Consider the following 18,254-nt stretch of genomic DNA (forward strand, 5'->3'; position numbering starts at 1 on the left):
CTAACTGAGATGACTGTGTCCACCATACCTAACTGAGATGACTGTGTCCACCATACCTAACTGGATTCCCCCCACCTCTCCAAGACAGGGTTTCTCATGCCCAACTCTGGCTTTTGTCATAATCCATGGGATTATGACTATATCTCTTTAGAGAACAGAGACATCAGAAACAAAAGACCTACCATTTCTGTCCATGAACGTCTTTAAATCTCAGGATAAGCCATAAGAAGCAGAGTAAAGGAAAAAGAATTAGATTAATATTCAGACTTCAGTGTAGATCTGAGGTTAGCTCTTGAGTGATATTTGGTAGCAGAGCAAGACAAGAGGCCTGAGGCTTTGGAAATGAAAGGATTAGAACCCACAGCGCACAAGCACATGGCATGGTGTGGACCCTATCCAGTTTGATATTCTAATACGACAGCTAAAAACACATCCTTCTCTAGAAGACCTCCAAGGTATAATCACACCAGTAAGACAGTTATAATGTCCTAGGGACTCTGTGGGAAGGCATGGTCAGACATCTTATTAGCTCAGATAGGGTACCAATCATGGACCAAAGACAATGTTCTACCCGTGTGGCTTATTGAACATTGAGTTTATCTGGCTTATGTATAGGAGTGTGGAGCTCCCTTCTCTGACAAACAGCTGTACCTTAGTTACTTTACTCCCTGTCGTGACACAGTCCTTGACAAGAAACATTTTTTTTTCCGAGTCAGGGTTTCTCTGTATAGCCCTGACTGTCCTGGAACTCACTTTGTAGACCAGGCTGGCCTCGAACTCAGAAATGCACCTGCCTCTGCCTCCCAAATGCTGGGATTAAAGGCGTGTGCCACCATGCCTGGCTAAAATAAATAAATCTTAAAAAAAAAAAAAAAAAGTGATGCTTTGCCTCCTAAAAGATCGTCAGCCTTTCCTCATTTCCTTTTTTAAACCACTCAGACACAGACCAGACTTGGGAGCTGGCTGTGACATTGAGTTAATATTCTATAGAGCTTTAAGCCTAAAATCCACAAATATCTGTGCCAAGTTATCCCTCCAATCAGGATTTTTTTCCCCCCAGAGACAGGTTTTCTCTGTGTAGCTCTGGCTGTCCTGGAACTCACTTTGTAGACCAGTCTGGCCTCGAACTCAGAAATCTGCCTGCCTCTGCCTCCCGAGTAGCTGGGATTAAAGGAGTGCGCCACCACGCCCGGCTCCAATCAGGATTTAGGGATAGAGGATTTCCTTAAGAACATGCCTCTATTGTACATTTATCCTGTTTCCATTGGTTGGGGTATTCAACTATGGCAGGGGACGTGCCTTGTCTAAAATTCATGTCTTGCCAGCCAGGTGTCAGTTACACTTGTTCAGTTCCCATAGAGGTCTCGGGAACTTAAACTTTGCTTAAACTTAAACTTTGCACAACTCCTACTCAAAATGGAAGTCGTATTCCAAATGGCCTCTTACATTGGTACAGGTGTCCTTCTCATCATGTTAGAGTCCATCCCAGGGGCAGCTTATAAAAGCAAAAACCATAAAATTTTACACATAGGAGCAGGAAGTGGTAGATGGTTCTGTTCCAAGCTTATTGTAGCTAACTATACACAACAGTTCTAACTGACTTCTGTTGTGATTGGTTTCTAAGAACACCAAAGAACGAACATAACAGAATCTACAATTTAGAACATGAGAAAGTTTCTTAGTAACAACACATGAGAAAGTTTCCTTATACCATTAGTAACAGCACAATAACAGCACAAAATGGCAAGTAGACAGGGTTTCTCTGTGTAGCCCTGGCCGTCCTGGAACTTGCTCTGTAGACCAGGCTGGTCTCAAACTCTTCCACGTGCCTCTGCCTCTGCCTCTTGAGTGCTGGGATTAAAGGCATTCACCACCACACCCAGCCTCTTCAGCCTTCCTTAATCTGCCATGAGGTATTTCATTTATGCAGGAACTTCTAAAGGTCTCGAAGCACTAGAGGCCATAACTCGCTGAACTCTGTAATTCTGACAGTAGTCAGCACTGTGAGGACACACAGCAGCAGGAAGTCACACTCACTACTGGCGGGAATTCAAAGTGGTGCAGCCACTGGGGAAGATAATTTGGTGTGGGTTTTGTTTCTTGTTTGGTAGAAAGTTTTGTTGTTGTTTTGTTTTGTTTTTGTTTTTTGAGTTTGGTAGAAAATTTTTTTCACAAATAGGCTATTTTTTATTTCCCAATTCTGATTATCTAAAACACACATTGCAAACATACAAATATCTATTCTCTCCACATGTCAGCGCCCANTCATCATTGTTTTGGAAATGGGGAGAATAGATTCCCCTTAAATTGCACGTCAGTAGGTGTTTCTTTACAGTTAACTTTAGCAAAATNCATACAAAATAGTAATTAACAATGATCTTCTTCACGTGTTAACTCACAAGGAAACACCTTCGAAACTGCATTTTGTTAAAGTTTCTGTACTAAAATGTAGAAAAACTGAACTACACAAATATTGAAAAGTTAAAAATTCCTTAATTTTTTTATTCCTGGTACCACTACCACAATTTACAGGGCAANATACCTGATGTAATGAAAAGAAAAAGAAAAAGACAAAGCTACAACAGATAAAAGACCTCAGGAATGTACATCTATCTAATTGACACTACAATTGCATTAATCAATAGCTGCACTTTTTGCAAACTGTGTCTATGACAGTCCTGAACAAGAAGGGTTTCCTGTTTAAGCTGCAGTAACTTTTCTGACTATGGATCATCGTTCCTTCTGTGGCAGATTTTTACAGTTCCTCTAATGCATTTGGGACGACTGTCTCAAAGTAACCTGCAGCTTTCCTGACAACTCCTCACTCTCTCCTGCTAAGAACTGTAGCTGTTTCTGTTTTATTTTAAAACCTTCTGCTACCATATCCACCACTTCCACCTCCAGATCCATAGCCACCACCATAGGGACTGCCTGAGCTTCTTCCACCAAAACTGCCCCCCTTCATGGGTCCATAATTTGATTGTTGCTGTCCACTATAATTTCCAAAGTCATTATAGTTTCCACCACCACCATAGTTACTGCCACCAAAATTTCCTCCTTCATTGTAACCATCATAGCCTCCTCCTCCACCACCACATCCACCGCCCTGGTTTCCATAGCCTGGTCCACCACCTCCATAACCTCCTCTACTGCTGTAACCAGGACCGCCACCATAGTTGCCACCATCACCTCCAAATCCATTATATCTACCATCATCACCTCCATAACTACCTCTGCTGCCACCACCTCCACCACCATAGCCACCTCTTCTACCAAAGTTTCCTCCACGACCAAAGTTTCCTCCACGACCCATAAAGCTGCCAGATCCACCTTCACGACCTCTCTGTGATCCAGATCTCTGCATCTCTTGTTTAGAAAGGACCCTTTTCACTTCACAATTATGCCCATTAATAGTGTGGTATTTCTGAACAATTTTATCAGCTGTGTCATGACCATCAAAAGTTACAAAAGCAAATCCTCTCTTTTTCCCACTCTGCCTGGCTTCCATAACCTCTATGGTTTCAATCTTGCCATACTTTTCAAAGTAGTCTCTCAGGTTATATTCTTCCGTATCCTCTTTTTTTTTTTTTCGAGACAGGATTTCTCTGTGTAGCCCTGGCTGTCCTGGAACTCACTCTGTAGACCAGGCTGGCCTCGAACTCAGAAATCCGCTTGCCTCTGCCTCCCAAGTGCTGGGATTAAAGGCGTGCGCCACCACGCCCGGCTCCATATCCTCTTTAATACCACCAAGAAAAATTTTCTTCACCGTTAAATGGGCGCCAGGCTTTACAGAATCCTCTCTAGAAACAGCTCTCTTTGGTTCCACCACACGCCCATCAACCTTGTGTGGCTGAGCACACATTGCAGCATCCACCTCTTCAACACAAGAGTAGGTAGGTCACAAAACCAAAGCCTCTGGAATGTTTTGTTTGGGGATCTCTCATTACCACACAGTCTGTAAGTGTGCCCCATTTCTCAAAATGTTCTCTTAAGCTGCCATCTGTGGTTTTAAAGCTCAGACCACCAATAAACAGCTTCCTCAGCTGCTCTGGTTCCTTTGGATCATGGCCCTCCATTTTGAGACCGGACTCTTGGTAGAAATTTTGCTTGGCTTTGTTTTGATTTTTAGAGTTAAGGATTCAGATACTATGTGATCTAGAACCCCCCCCCCCGATATTTAGCAAGAAATAGGAACATAGAAACCTATATGTGTGCATTATAGCATCTTTACGTTTGCTGTATTCTGGAAGCAACACAGCCCCTCCTTGGGAATACTGGACCATGCATGGTAACTCTAGTGAGTGTATGACAACTCTTGCTGGCTATTTGATGGTAATGGTGTCTGCTGTCTGTGACCTTTTCAGAAAGCCTATACATGAGTTGGGTCTTTTGTATCCTTTTGGCAAGGGTTTATAGCCAGGGTTGGATGTTGAAGAGCCAGGCCTGTGACTCTCAGGGGAGAGCATGTAAAAGCATTACCCAGTAAACATGCAGGTCAGTAGGCCTCACCTGCAACTCCTGTCAGCCGAACATTCGCTATGTTTTGCTGTGACAAATTTTAGTTTACATTAAAATTACCAGTGTCCATAGCATGCCTGGTAAGGTCACAGCTATGAGAGTAGAAGCCAGGCAGGACCTCCAGAAGCCTCTGTGGGTTGTGGAAATTCCCCAGGAGCTTTCTGGGTCCTTCATGAAGGACTAACAGAGTCATTGTTACAGGGTCACACTGCACCATACAAAACAGTTTCTGCCCGTGCCGCTGTCCCGTCCACCGTGCTCTGGCTTCCTGCAGCAGCTTTTCAAGGAGTGTTTGAGAAATACCCTGAGACTCTGGTCAGGGTTGTGCAGGTAAGTCTCTTTTAGACTGGCTTTGTTGTGTGCCACGGGCATCTCAGGCACTGGAGCTACACACTGGCATGGACCCCATGAGGACTGAACACAGTCAGCATCAGCATCGTGGGTGAGTCAGAGGATGCGGAACTGGCTTTGCTGGCAGGATTTACTGCTGCGCATGTGGATTCTAGGGAGTACTATTTTTAAAAAATTGTAAAAAAGCTGAGTGCATGTTTCCAGCAAAGCTTGTTGGCCTTCTAGCCTAATGTAGTGGTGAATTCCAGGTCCCACTGAGAGACCCTGTCATAAAACAAACATAGTGGCTGACTCCTAAGGAGCCATGTGCATGTGCACACATCTGTCTCTTGTTTACACACACACACACACACACACACATATATACGTGTGCATACACACACAGTCACATTAATATGAAAAACTCTACAGATGCCTTTAGACCTCACATTCTCCCAAGAGAGATCTTTAAATTTCTTACTAAATATTTCATTTTTAAGTTTAGATTTATAGAATATTGAAAATACTACTTAATTCCTATGTGTCCCACATTGTTCCTCATGTTAGCCCCCTGCTCCACAAATGGTTATTGGGCCCTGAAAAGGTGAGCAGTGGCCTGTGCTGTGGGTCTCAGCAGGTAGTCCATGTGGCGCTGCTGGAGCCCAGCCTAGACGTCTCACACCTCAGTGTCTCTTGCAGATCATCATGGTCCGGCTGCAGCGGGTGACTTTCCTGGCTCTGCACAACTACCTGGGGCTGACTACAGAGCTCTTCAACCCTGTGAGTTCAGGCCTCTAGCATAGCCCACTGTCAGGATAATAGATCTCACCAGAGCACCTGACTATGCTGGTCAGCACAGCCTGCAAATGGTCCTAGTTGTGGGACTAGACTTTGTGAAGTGGTGGTGGGCTGGCTTTATGTTCTTGTATTTGTACACTGGTGCACTGGCCGACTCTACAGACAGGATTTGGAGCTCGTAGTTGTCAAACAAGAGAGATTAGCCTGCTTTGTTGCCTGCCAGTATGTCCCTAAGGCCGTAATTCTGGATGAATCTGGTCCCCCATGTACTGAGACTGTGGGCTGGGTCATCAGTCCTTTCCACATGTCCCTCTTGCCTTGTCCTCTTGTCCTTGGCTCTGTCTGTGTCTGCCCTTGACTTAGCACTGAGCTGAGCTATTACTAAGCTATGACTTGGAAGGGTTGGGGCATTGCCAATGTGCCAAGGCCTTGAATCTCTGATTTTGTACCTCCTGGTAAAATTGCAGCCAGTCATAGCCTGTGAAATGGGGCAAAACTGGTTCTCATCTAGAAGGGCTTAGTAAGAACAGAGCCAGTGGCTTCATTTACTGCTCTGTTCCGGTACCTAAAGCAAGAGCAGAGGAAGTTACTGTGAAACACACAAGTGAAGCCCCGACAGAACTCCTTCGAGTTGGTAAGAAGCGCTTGGTACCCATGAGTACCTAGGATGGATTCTCTAGTTTGGGTGATCTTTTAGAGTTTGTCATGCAAAGTTGCTGGTATTTTAGGGACTATTTTTTTTATGTTACATGATTTCCCTGCTAACAATGAGTTGAAGTTTCTGACTGCATGGGCTGTTAATGTGGCTGTATGAAGAGTTAGGCAGAACCTAAGAGAAGAACACATGGAACCTTAACCAGTTTGTCCTCTCTGAGCTGCCTGGATTCCAAGTGCTGGTCTTCTTCTGATAGCATGCTTATAAGGAACCCTGGGAATTCCTCGAGCAGATCTAATGTTCTTCTCATCCTCCAGGAGAGCCAAGCCATCCCTCTCTTGTCAGTAGCAAGTGTGGCTGGACGAGCCAAGAGACAGATGTCATATGGTCCGGAGGAGCAGCTTGAGAGGTCCCTAGGGCCCTCGGAGTTCAGCAGCTCAGGTACTGCTGCAGTTCCGGGCCTTCTCACTCCAAGGTCCAGGTCTCCTCATCTGTTCCTAGGTCTTGTTACATGGCCCCAGGTTTTCTGACCTGAGGTTTCCTCACAGGTTCCTCCCATGGTTACAATTCTTACCTACCCTTAGTTCCCTTTATATATGCCAGATTTCTTGGTCTAGGATTTTCTTATCCGTTCCCAGCCCCCTGAAGCTACCCTCAGTCAACCGCCCATGCCCTGAGCCATGCTGCATGTGTCCAAGAATCTCACCTCTGACTTTTGGTACTACTTCTCAGCGAGGGGCTTGTTCCACAGTATGCTGTTCAGGAGAGCAAGTTCTCAATTTTATCTTCTGATCCATATTGCACCACTCGTAGTTCTTAAGAGCAAGGGGGATGAATTGCCCAGGCATACTTAAGCAACATATATCGCCTACGCTAGATTATTACCACAAAGCTAGTTTGAAAGTAGATATACCTTCAGTGTCTTAATAGTCCATAATAGTCTATGGATTCCAGGTGACTAAAATCAGTTTATGAGGTGAAGTGAAGCAACCTACGGTATGAGGTAGACTGCAACTGTCCATTGGGTCCTGTCTAAGACAAAAAGAGATGGAACCTCGAGTCTTGTCCTCTTGAAGACAGTTGGTTGAGGCAGCTCTCCAGTGTTGTCTTCACAGAGATTGGAGTGAGGAGGTCTGTAGACCTCTTTGGAAGTAGACAGTAGCACACAGTGTCCAATGTGGTAGACTAGGCCAGGGTGCTATGAAGCTCAGATGGAACATTCAAACCAAGGTTTGCCACACATGTGCTAATGGTCATCTCTGCAGAGGAAGGCCATGGAAAAGGGGACAACTGGCAGGTTCCTCTGCTTCAGAACATATGGGTGATTGGAGGGGTAGTCAGTTCAGGAGGCCCATAGAGAACAATGGCCAAGAAGGAGGCAAGGTTGGAGGGCCAGCCTGAGGCTAACATTCTTTGGTTACTCCCCTGGCAAGTGCTAATAGTAAGATTGCATGAAGGCCCTGTATGTGGGTAAGTTATCTGCAGGTTCACAGGGTACTTGGGAGGGCCTTGGTCATATGCTGTTTGTGGGGACTCTGTTCTTTGGAACCAGACAGAGCTAGAGTAACTCCTTCCTATCTCCCCCAGATCATGGGAGCAGCTGCGCGACAGTCTCTGGGCCTCTGCTGAAGAGGAGCTGCTCAGTGCCTCTGCCTTCTAACCATGGGGAGGTGGATGAGCTCAGGCAGTCCCAGGGAAGTGGCTCTAACACTTCTGCCTTCCAAGGTAAAGGTCTCCTATTGCTGCAGCTGGCTCTAACGACATTTCTATATGCCATTAGATGAGTTAAGGTGTCCTGTCCCCCGGTGTCAGCTTGTCCTGACCACAGAGGTGCATGTCTTGAACTTGGTACCATTTATGATGGGACAAGAGCCTGTGACGGAGGCACTCCTCTGCCTGAGCCTGAGTCATTGGGAGCAGTCTTGCTGCTTTGTATGTCCTAGTGAACTCTGCACCCTGCCTCCGTCTACCAACCCTGTACGTGATCCCTCTTCTGCTAAGCCCTGGACCTACCACACCTATTCATGGGTAACTGGTGGATTTATGACAGCCTGCTTCATGTAAAGGGTGTCAGATTTTCTCTTTTTCAACGTGCTTGATGGCCATTGTGTTCTGCCTGGTTTCTGGTGCGGTTTTTTTGTTTTGTTCTGTTTTTTGTTTTTTGTCTTTGTTTTTGTTTTGAGGTCTTACAACATACTTACATGCTGGCCTCAAACTCACAATCTCCTTGTCCCAGTCTCTTTAACCTCAATTGTTGCAAATATTTTCTCCTGTCTCCATCTATCAGAAACTCAGCCCAGGGGCCTTTTCGTTATCAGGACAATGTTCCAATACTAAAAAATGTCATTTGCTGTGCTCAGGGACTCATGCTTCTAATCCCAGCACTTGCGAGGCTGAGGCGAGAGAATTGCCATGAGTTTAAGACCAACCTGGACCACAGAATAAGAATATGTCCCCAAGGGACTGGTGAGATGACTCAGTGGGTAAAAGCTCAGACTGCTCTTCCAAAGGTCCTGAGTTCAAATCCTAGCAACCACATGGTGGCTTACAACCATCTGTAATGAGATCTGACGCCCTCTTCTGGAGTGTCTGAAGACGGCTACAGTGTACTTAGATATAATAATAAATAAATCTTTAAAAAAAGAATCTGTCCCCCAAACCACCTTTAGCTGGGTATAGTGGCATGTGTCTTTAATGTTAACATCCAGGAGACAGGGGCAGGGATCCCTGAATTCAAGGCCAGCCTGGTCTACATAGTGAAACCCTGCCTTGAAAGAAAGAAAGGTAGTCAGAAAAGAGGGAAAGTAGAAAGGGAGGAGAGAGAGAAAAAAGGAGGGAGGGAGAGAGGAAGGAAGGAAGGAAGGAAGGAAGGAAGGAAGGAAGGAAGGAAGGAGAGCAAGACAGAAAGGCAGGCAGGCAGGCAAACACTTCTTGCTCATATATGTATCCTAGATAGTTTTTGTTAGTTTCTATACTGAGGTCTTTCATTCCTCTGTTATTCATTTTTTCAGCATAAAGCAGTGAAATTTACCATGCATGACTCTATATGATAGTCTACTCAATATCATTAATGGAACAGTCTCTGGCTCTTTAAAAAAGTGCCATCTTCATTAGGTATCATGTTCTGAATCTGTTAGTTTTTCACGTTAACTTTTGTTTTTTTCATGAGATGGGGGTGGGGTCTCATCTGTACCAAAGATAGCCAGTGGGTACCAGGAATCTGCCTGACTGTCTCCCAGCACTGGGATTACGCACATGTGCTATCACAGCTGTGCGCTTTTAGATGGCTGCTAGAGCTCTGAATTCAGGCCCTAATGTTTGCATAGCAAGTACTTTATCCATGTATGCACCTCCCAAGCTTCTCCTTACAGCTGAGTTCCTTTGGTATGGGAAAGGTAGAGCCTCCCTCCTCCTCCTCCTCCCCTCTTCCCCTCCAGCACCCTCTCCCCCTCCCTCAGCAGGTTCTTGTTGTGTAGCCAGCTTGACCTTCTGACTATAACCTCCTAACTTACTCAGGTTGCAGGTGTTGGTGGCCTGCCTGCCACCTGGACACATGCTGTCTGTCACACTGCATGTGGCTTCTCTCTGTGCTCTTTGCACCTTTCTCTGCTTCTGTCAGCACCCTGTGGCTCCCCAGCCTGGACTCCTTTCCAATGAAACTTTCTAAAGTTTCTAAAACTGAGCACCGCTATTGCTGGCAGTCTCTGCAGATTAACACCAACCTCAGTGATTGCTTACAGCTGCTCTCAAGATTAATTTTCATTTTATTTTTCAAAGTTATCTGTATGTATATGTATTTGTGCAATGTTGATGTTTGTGGAGGTCAGAGACGTAAGGTCTGCCTGAAGCTTGGGATACAGGGAGTTGTGAGCCACCTAGTGTGGGTGCTAGGAACTGAACTGTATTCTGCAAGCCCAGAGCAGTACTTGCTTGTAGTACCAAACCATTTCCCCAGTTCCCAGAACTGTTTTAAATCAGTGAATACAGTCCTTAAATTTTCCCTTCTGATTGGAAGACTATCTGGACAATCACTGGTCTCGCTCCTCAGGAGCCGTGAGGCAGAGTTTCTCACTGGGACGTCGGAGTTGCCAAGTTGGCAGACTGGCCAATGAGCGAGAGCCAAGGAGCTTCCTGTTTCTACCTTTCATCTGACCATTTATTTATTTAAAAGGACTTGTTTGTTTATTTTTAATATTTTCATATTTATTTTATTTATATATGTGGGTTTTTTTGCCTGCATGTATAAGTGTGCAGTGCATGTATGCCTGGTACCTGAAAAGGTCAGAAGAAGGTGTTGGGTTGCTGAAACTGGACTTGCAAACTGTTGTGAGATGCCATGTGAGTGCTGGGAATTGAACCCATGTCCCTCTTAAAGGCAGCAGAAGCCCTTTAAGCACTGAGCATCTCTCCAGCCCGTTAATTTTTATCCTGTGTGTATGATTGCTATGACTGCATGTATGTGAGTGAGCTGCATGAGTGTCTAGCGCTCACAGAGCCAGAAGTGGCGGCTTGTTCCCTTGGAACGGGAACTACTGATTAGCCTATTCAGACTAATGCCAGCTTTTAATATGTGTGCTGGGTATAAATGAGTTCCTCATGCTTGTGTGGCAAGTAAGTACTGAATTGACTGAATTACCTCCCTAGTGCAAAGCTGACTTACCATGACTGAACTTCACTAGAAGCTGACCACCAGATAGGCCTGGACTCCCGGCCTCTGAAACCATGAGCTAAACAGACATCTTTGCTTTGTAGCTTTTTAGCTTTTTGTTTTTTTGTTTTTTGTCTTGTTTTGTTTTGTCCTGTTTTGTTTTGTTTTGTTTTGAGACAGGATTTCTTTGTATAGTCTGGCTGTCTTAGAACTAGATTTGTAGATCAGGGCAGCCATGAACTCACGAGATCTGCCTGCCTCTGCCCCCCAAGTGCTGGGATTGAAGGTGTGCGTCTTTGGTTTTTGTAGTACCACCTTCAGATGTCCAAATACAAATGGACTAATGACATTTGAACAAAAATGTTAGCAATCCAACCTAGATGTCTAGAGATTTGAGTCTTGTCTACAAGTTTATGCTGTGAGATGCTTGCGCCGCTTGCCCTTTCTGTGCCCGTGCATACAGGTCAGCAGCTGAGCAGGGAACTGAGTCTTCTTTCTGTTTGCAGAAAGCCATGAGGGGGCCACCTCAGACCTGGGGATGGCATACAACCGTGCCAGGATTTTGCCACACTCTGATGAGCAACTTGGGAACTCTTTGGCCAGCAAGGTATATCCATCCATGCTCTCCTTCTTGTCCCTGTGCCGTTGTCTGTTGCCCTGTGTACTAGTGCTGTGGGTGTGGCCCAGGCTGACATCCCCAGCATCAGCAGTAGGTCATGGAGATGCACTTCTTTCCTCATCATACCTCTTTTGATGATTTGTGTCTTTGTTCTTTCCAAGTCCAAGAAAAGTGTTGTCGCAGAGACCCCCTCTGCCATCTTCCACTACTCAGAAAATTTCAGGGATGAGACTGGGGCCTGTGGGAAGACAGATGCTATCTTCAGAGCTGCCACAAAGGACCTCCTTACCCTGATGAAGCTAGATGTAAGTGTGTGGGCTCAGAAAGGGGTGGTGACAACTCCTGATTTCCATGCAACCTGCTTCTTTCTTTCTCCCATTTTGGGTAACACATCTTTCTAATGCTTCCTGGGGTATCTGTGACCTGCACTATGGCCCTCTTCTTTATTCAGGCCTGCCAGTAGTGGGGATCCACATTTATAGGTGTAACCTTGGCCTAAATCAGTGCATCTGTGGGCTTTTACAATCACCTGGGCACTTGGAACTACATCCTCAAATATGTGTTTTGAGTTATTTTTCCTTCCTACCCTCCCCCCATCTCTCTCTCTCTCTCTCTCTCTCTCTCCCCCCCCCTCTCTCTCTTTGTATGTGTGTATGTATGTATGTATGTACAGGCTGGGTCCTGTCTCATCTTCTTGAATGCTATAGTGAATAGGCATGTGCCACCATGCCTGGTCCTCATATTTTTTTAATGCATGAAAGTATACAAATATACATGTGTCTTAGTGTTTTATTGTTATGAAGATATGCCATGACTATGGAAATTCTTATAAAAGCATTTAATTGAAGCTGACTTATACTCAGAGATTTAGTCCATTATCATCATGGTGAGAAACATGGCAGGCAGTGTGCAGGCAGACATGGTGATGGAGAAGGAGCAGAGAGTTCTACATCCAGATGGGCAGGCAGTAGGAAGACAGAGACACTGGGTGGGCCTGGCTTGAACATTTGAAACCCCAAAGCCTATCCGCCTTCCCCATCCCTTGTGACACACTTCTGCAACAAGGCCACCCCTCCTAATGCCTCTCAAGTAGCAGCACTCTGGGATAACCAAGCTTTCAAATCTGTGAGCCAAGGGTGGCCATTCAAACCACCACAATGTACAGAGGCTAAGAGAACAGCTCTGGTGTCATCCTCAGCAGCACCTCCACCTCCCTGGAGGCAGGGATCTCTCTGACCTGAAGCCTGCCGGGTCGACTGACCAGTGAATCTGAAGGACTGACTCCCTTGTCACTGTCACACTAGCACTGGGATGCTAAGTGTATACTGCCATGTGTCCAGCCGTTTTTTTTTGTTGTTGTTGTTTTTTCGAGACAGGGTTTCTCTGTATAGCCCTGGCTGTCCTGGAACTCATTTTGTAGACCAGGCTGGCCTCAAACTCAGAAATCCTCCTGCTTCTGCCTCCCAAGTGCTGAGATTATAGGTGTGCACCACCACCGCCCGGCGTGTCCAGCCTTTTAAACATGGCTTTTAAGGATCAAAGTCAGGTCCTTGTGCTTCTAAGGCAAATTTTTTATTGACATAGCCATATTCCAAACCCCATCTCATGCTTTTAAACACTATGAAGACTTTGTGCACAGGCTAGGAAAACACCTATGTTCACCTTTATGAAGACCCACAAAACCAAATGTATTAGTTTCTTTTGTTGTGATAAAACATCATGGCCAAGACAAGTTATAGAAGGAAGAGTTTATTTGAGGCTTATAATTCCAGCGGGATAGAAGCCCATCACCATCATAGTGGGAAGCATAGCAACTGTCAGGCAAGCAGAATGCTGGAGCAACCTCTGAGACCTCGCATCCTGATCCACAAACAGGAAGAAAAGAGGCACAATGGTGTGAGTCTTTTGAAAGAAGCCTGCTCCTAGTGACAACCAATCCAACAAGGCTACATCTCTTAATCCTTCTGTCGTGAGTCAGGTTTAGGGATGGAGTCAAGAGAGAGAGAAAGGGTGCCAGTGACTCAGAGGATCAGGTTATAGTAGTGTTTATTTATAAACAACAATAAAACAAATAGAAAGTGAAATGGGATCTCATTCACACACTTACTTCCCTCACCTCCCGCCTGGCATATGCCATACTGGCTCCGATGGCTGCACAAGCAAGGCCCGCAACGGTTCCTGCTGTGCTTCAGATCTCCACTGGAGCTTTGGTCCAGAGTTGAGGTGTCTGGAATCAGTGGGCTGGCTACTGGGATTGGGGATGAGCCGGTCTCAACTTGGAGAGACTCTGTCGGGTCTCGGGGTCTGGGCCAGTTGTAGTTGCCAGGCCGGGTTTTTAAGTCTCTTTCAGCTCAGGCATTCAGCATTACTTTATCTGACATTGGGCCTTATTAACTTCATGCACACACTCCAGGCTTGGGCTCCATGGTAACATTTTATCCAGTCAAAATTGAGGCGTTCACTTAGTCAGGGCATTTACCTTATCACATTTCACACACACACACACACACACTGGGCTGGGTTACATTTGTCATTTCTTTTATATTGCTTACATGTTTTTTTTTTTTTTTTAAGGATTTATTTATTTAATGTATATGAGTTCACTGTAGCTGTCTTCAGACACACCAGAAGAGGGTATTGGATCCCATTACAGATGGTTGTGAGCCACCATGTGGTTGCTGGGAGTTGAACTCAGGACCTCTGGAAGAGCAGCCAATGCTCTTAACCCCTGAGCCATCTCTCCAGCCCCTACATGTATTCTTTACACTTTCCCAAACAGTTCCTCCGCATGGGGACCAAGTATGCACATACATGAGCCTAAAGACAGATGCTTCGGTGATTTGAGGAATGAGGGACTGTCCAGGTATCAGCTGTCTGGCTAAGTTTTGGAAGCTATGTTTTATGCTTCCTATATATTCAAGTAGTATTTAATTGTTCTTGGATTTCTGACAGGGTTGAAGACTAGTTATAGTCTCATAATCAAACTTAAGTTGTTTAATATTGAGGAAGATGATGTTGATTTGAAAGAATGGTTTTCAGATAATAATACAAGTTAAAACCAAAACATAGTTCGGGTATAGAATTGTAAGCTCATTAAGTTAAGATAAATGTTAGAGAAATCTATCTATCTATCTATCTATCTATATCTAACTATCTCTATCTATCTATCTATCTATATCTATCTGTCTATCTATCTATCCATCTATAATGCTATAGTAATAATATATATGGCATAATATATATAAAATTGATGGACTAGATATTAGTTATATATCATACTTTATAATTTACATAATTGTTATGGTTGTGCTCAATTTATATCTGAGAGAAAAGAGGCTTTTTTATTGGACAAAAAGGGTGAGATGTTGAAGATTGAATTTATGCTTAAATGAGAATTCACATGTCCTCTATGGGGTTCCTGGCATCGGTTTTTCTGACTGCTCAGTAAAGAGCCAGTGGCCAATGGCTAGGCAGGGGACAGAGGTGGGACTATGCTTTTATAAGAATTTCCATAGTCATGGCAGAGATAAAGTATAGATTTTTTTTTATATAGAATGCTTCACGAATTTGCGTGTCATCCTAACGCAGGGGCCATGCTAATCTTCTCTGTATCGTTCCAATTTTAGCATATGTGCTGCCGAAGCTAGCACAAAGTATAGATTTTAGAAGGAAATAACTCAAGAATATTGGAGGGGAGTGTGCTAGCCACATGGAGGTTCAGCAGTGACCCAGTCATTGAGCTAGTTAAGGCATATTAATATAAAGGCAGTGTGTGTGTGTGTTTCCCTCCCAAGATCCACAGCATCTGGGACAGATGGTGTAAAGTGTGAGACCACCCACCAGAAGTCAAAGCGGTTTAAAGACTTAATTCTACATATAAGAGTCATTATCTTGTGTGTGTGTGTGTGTGTGTGTGTGTGTGTGTGTGTGTTTGGTTTTTCGAGACAGGGCTTCTCTGTGTAGCCCTGGCTGTCCTGGAACTCACTCTGTAGACCAGGCTGGCCTCGAACTCAAGAGATTCCCCTGGTTCTGCTTTCCGAGTGCTGGCGTGGGTCACTACTGCTGGCGTCGTTCTCATTCAAACCGCCATACCAGCACATGGACGGAATGCAAACTGAAAGCAGCCCTCAAGCCCACTGTGCATGTCTCAGGTCAGCCTTCTCCCCAAATAGGCTCATCTGTACCAAGCTGTACCCCTAGATGCTCTGGTTGATTTCACTTGACCCTATGCTAAGTAATTCATGCCAAGTATGCTGTTTGGAGTGATTGTCATATGTTCAGCATGTTGATTGACTCACATAGTGGTCTGTGGTTGGAATTGGGTCTCCATCATCACTGTCCATAGTCCATTCTCTGAGTACATTGACCTTAGTCCTTCAGTCAGCCACATTGCTGGTGGACACAGGGACTGCCATCAGTTATAGTGACTCAATTGTTTCCAGTCACCATGTGCACCTTGTTCACCCTTGATGAGGACCTGGGCGTGATGCTAGGCCATGGAACATCTCTAGTTTACTCCCTCAGAAACTGGGGAGGACTCAGGCTTAGTCAGTACCAGCTGTTAAGGGTGTCAAACTTTTTTGGCTCTCTGGCTCTTTCTCTCTCAGTCCTTCACCATGAGTGTGTTGTGTGTGGGGATGGCTTTTTCCTTTTTCTTTTTCTTTGTCATTATTAGTTTGAAAGGGGGAAGGGGAATAATGGCCACATAAACTAGGGAGCACTACTCCTGAGCTGCACTCCAGGGCACTGAGAGCTTTTAAGGAGATTCAGTCGCACACTAAGGATTGGGTCTTTGGGAGCCAAATTGTGGGAGTGGAGTCCCAAGGGGAGGCAACTCACCTGTTGTTCTGGCTAGCTTGGCCTATACTTGTCCACCCGAGGTAGGGGCCCAAGTTTGCTCATTTTTTATGGTTCTATAATTTCTACTTCTTCTTCATATTTTTTTTTTTTTTTGAGACAGGGTTTCTCTGTGTAGCCTTGGCTGTCCTGGAACTCTCTTTGTAGACCAGGCTGGCCTCAAACTCAGAAATCCACCTGCCTCTGCCTCCCGAGTGCTGGGATTAAAGGCGTGCACCACCATGCCTGGCCACTTCTTTTTTTAAAAGATTTATTTATTTATTTATTTATTTATTTAATGTATTTGAGTACACTGTAGCTGTACAGATGGTTGTGAGCCTTCATGTGGTTGATGGGAATTGAATTTTTAGGACCTCTGCTCGCTCTGGTCAATCCACCTCACTGCAGTCAACCCCACTTGCTCAGTCCCTGCTTGCTCTGGCCCAAAGATTTATTTATTATTATACATAAATACACTGTAGTCGACTTCAGACGTACCAGAAGAGGGTGTGAGATCTCATTATAAGTGGTTGTAAGCTACCAGGTGGTTGCTGGGATTTGAACTTGGGACCTTCAGAAGAGCAGTCAATGCTCTTATCTGCTGAGCCATCTTGCCAGCCCTAATTTCTGCTTCTTATAGAAATTTGCTATCACCATTAAGATGTTTCTAGTTTGGGGCTGGGAAGCCAAATCAGTGGGTAAAGTGCTTGCTTGCTGTTCGAGCCCGGGGACCTTAGTTGGGATCCCCAACATTGATAATGGGAGTGGTTATCATAGGGTAGGTAGCTGTGTATGTTTGTAACCCCAACCCTAGGACAGTGTGGGAGCAGGGACAGCTGAAACAGGGAGCTCCCTATTTACTGAGAGACCCAGTTTCAAAAAGTAAGGTGGAGGGACTAGAGAGATGGCTTGTCAAGTAAGAGCATTTGGTTCTCTTACAGAAGACTGGGGTTCAGTTCCTAGTACTTACGTGCTTATTTACAACTCTAACGTTAGTTCCAGGATGTCTGACACCCTCTTCTGACCTCTGTTGGCACTGCATGCACATGGTACACTTATGTGCCTGCAGACACAACATTCACACACATAAAATAAAAATAAATAATTTTTAAAAATTAATTTATGTGCATTGGTGTATTGCCTGCATGTGTGTCTGTGTGAGGGTGTCAGGTACCCTGGAAGTGGAGCTACAGACAGCTGTGAGCTGCCATGTGGGTGCTGGGAATTTCACCCAAGTCCTCTGGAAGAGCATCTAGTGCTTTAAACCACTAGCCATCTCTCTAGCCCCAAAGAAATTCAGACAAGAAAACAAAAAGTGGGATGTGAAGGTAGTTCATGGATAAAGGCACTTGCTACCAAGCCTGAAGACCTCAGTTCGATCCCTGGGGCCCACATGATGGAAGAAGAAAACCAACTTGAATAGGTTGTCTTCTGACCTTCACATATGTAATGTTATACATGCCCTGCTGCCTCCCCTGCAGAAAATACATAAATGCAATAAACAGTTGTTTAAAAGAGGAGATTTATAGACATGGACACCTACTGCCAACCTCTGACTTTCCCATATACAGATACAGGCCCCCCGTGAAAACACATGCACATGTACAAACACACACACGCGTGCGCGCGCGCACGTTTCTGGGTATTGCTAAATGCCTTAGAGTTTACTATTTTGTCAGTAGTGTTCTCTGTAAGAGGTCTGTCTCTTGGAGCCATGTGGGTCTTGCTCAGGCCATTCCTGCTTCTGTGTATGACATTGGAATAGTCACTGTTGGCATCATGGGAACCCTAAGATGAACCTTGTCTTCTTCCTGCAGCAAAGACTGTTTAGCCAGTGTCCAGCTTTCTGG

General features: G+C 45.0%; 2 protein-coding genes and 1 non-coding gene across 3 annotated transcripts in view; 1 reads left to right on the forward strand and 2 right to left on the reverse strand.

The window, feature by feature from the left end:
- Nucleotides 1-18,254, forward strand: part of Pnpla7 (patatin like phospholipase domain containing 7) — an 82,361-nt gene that overhangs the window by 15,243 nt on the left and 48,864 nt on the right. Inside the window, exons 9-14 of the mRNA XM_021156454.2 lie at nucleotides 4,720-4,848; nucleotides 5,548-5,628; nucleotides 6,619-6,742; nucleotides 7,889-8,026; nucleotides 11,456-11,556; nucleotides 11,730-11,873. Coding sequence (XP_021012113.1) covers nucleotides 4,720-4,848; nucleotides 5,548-5,628; nucleotides 6,619-6,742; nucleotides 7,889-8,026; nucleotides 11,456-11,556; nucleotides 11,730-11,873 — 717 coding nt within the window. The remainder of the gene's footprint in view (nucleotides 1-4,719; nucleotides 4,849-5,547; nucleotides 5,629-6,618; nucleotides 6,743-7,888; nucleotides 8,027-11,455; nucleotides 11,557-11,729; nucleotides 11,874-18,254) is intronic.
- Nucleotides 2,622-4,076, reverse strand: LOC110290303 (heterogeneous nuclear ribonucleoprotein A3-like). The gene is given in 3 exon segments (XM_029471777.1): nucleotides 2,622-3,574; nucleotides 3,734-3,895; nucleotides 3,897-4,076. Coding segments are annotated over 3 exon segments (1,053 nt in total). The 3' UTR covers nucleotides 2,622-2,863.
- LOC115030578 lies at nucleotides 15,112-15,218 on the reverse strand. The gene has a single exon (XR_003836150.1). It is a non-coding gene; the product is annotated as a U6 spliceosomal RNA (small nuclear RNA).

The sequence above is a fragment of the Mus caroli genome, chromosome 2, assembly GCF_900094665.2.
Source record: "Mus caroli chromosome 2, CAROLI_EIJ_v1.1, whole genome shotgun sequence".
NCBI classification, from domain to species: Eukaryota; Metazoa; Chordata; class Mammalia; order Rodentia; family Muridae; genus Mus; species Mus caroli.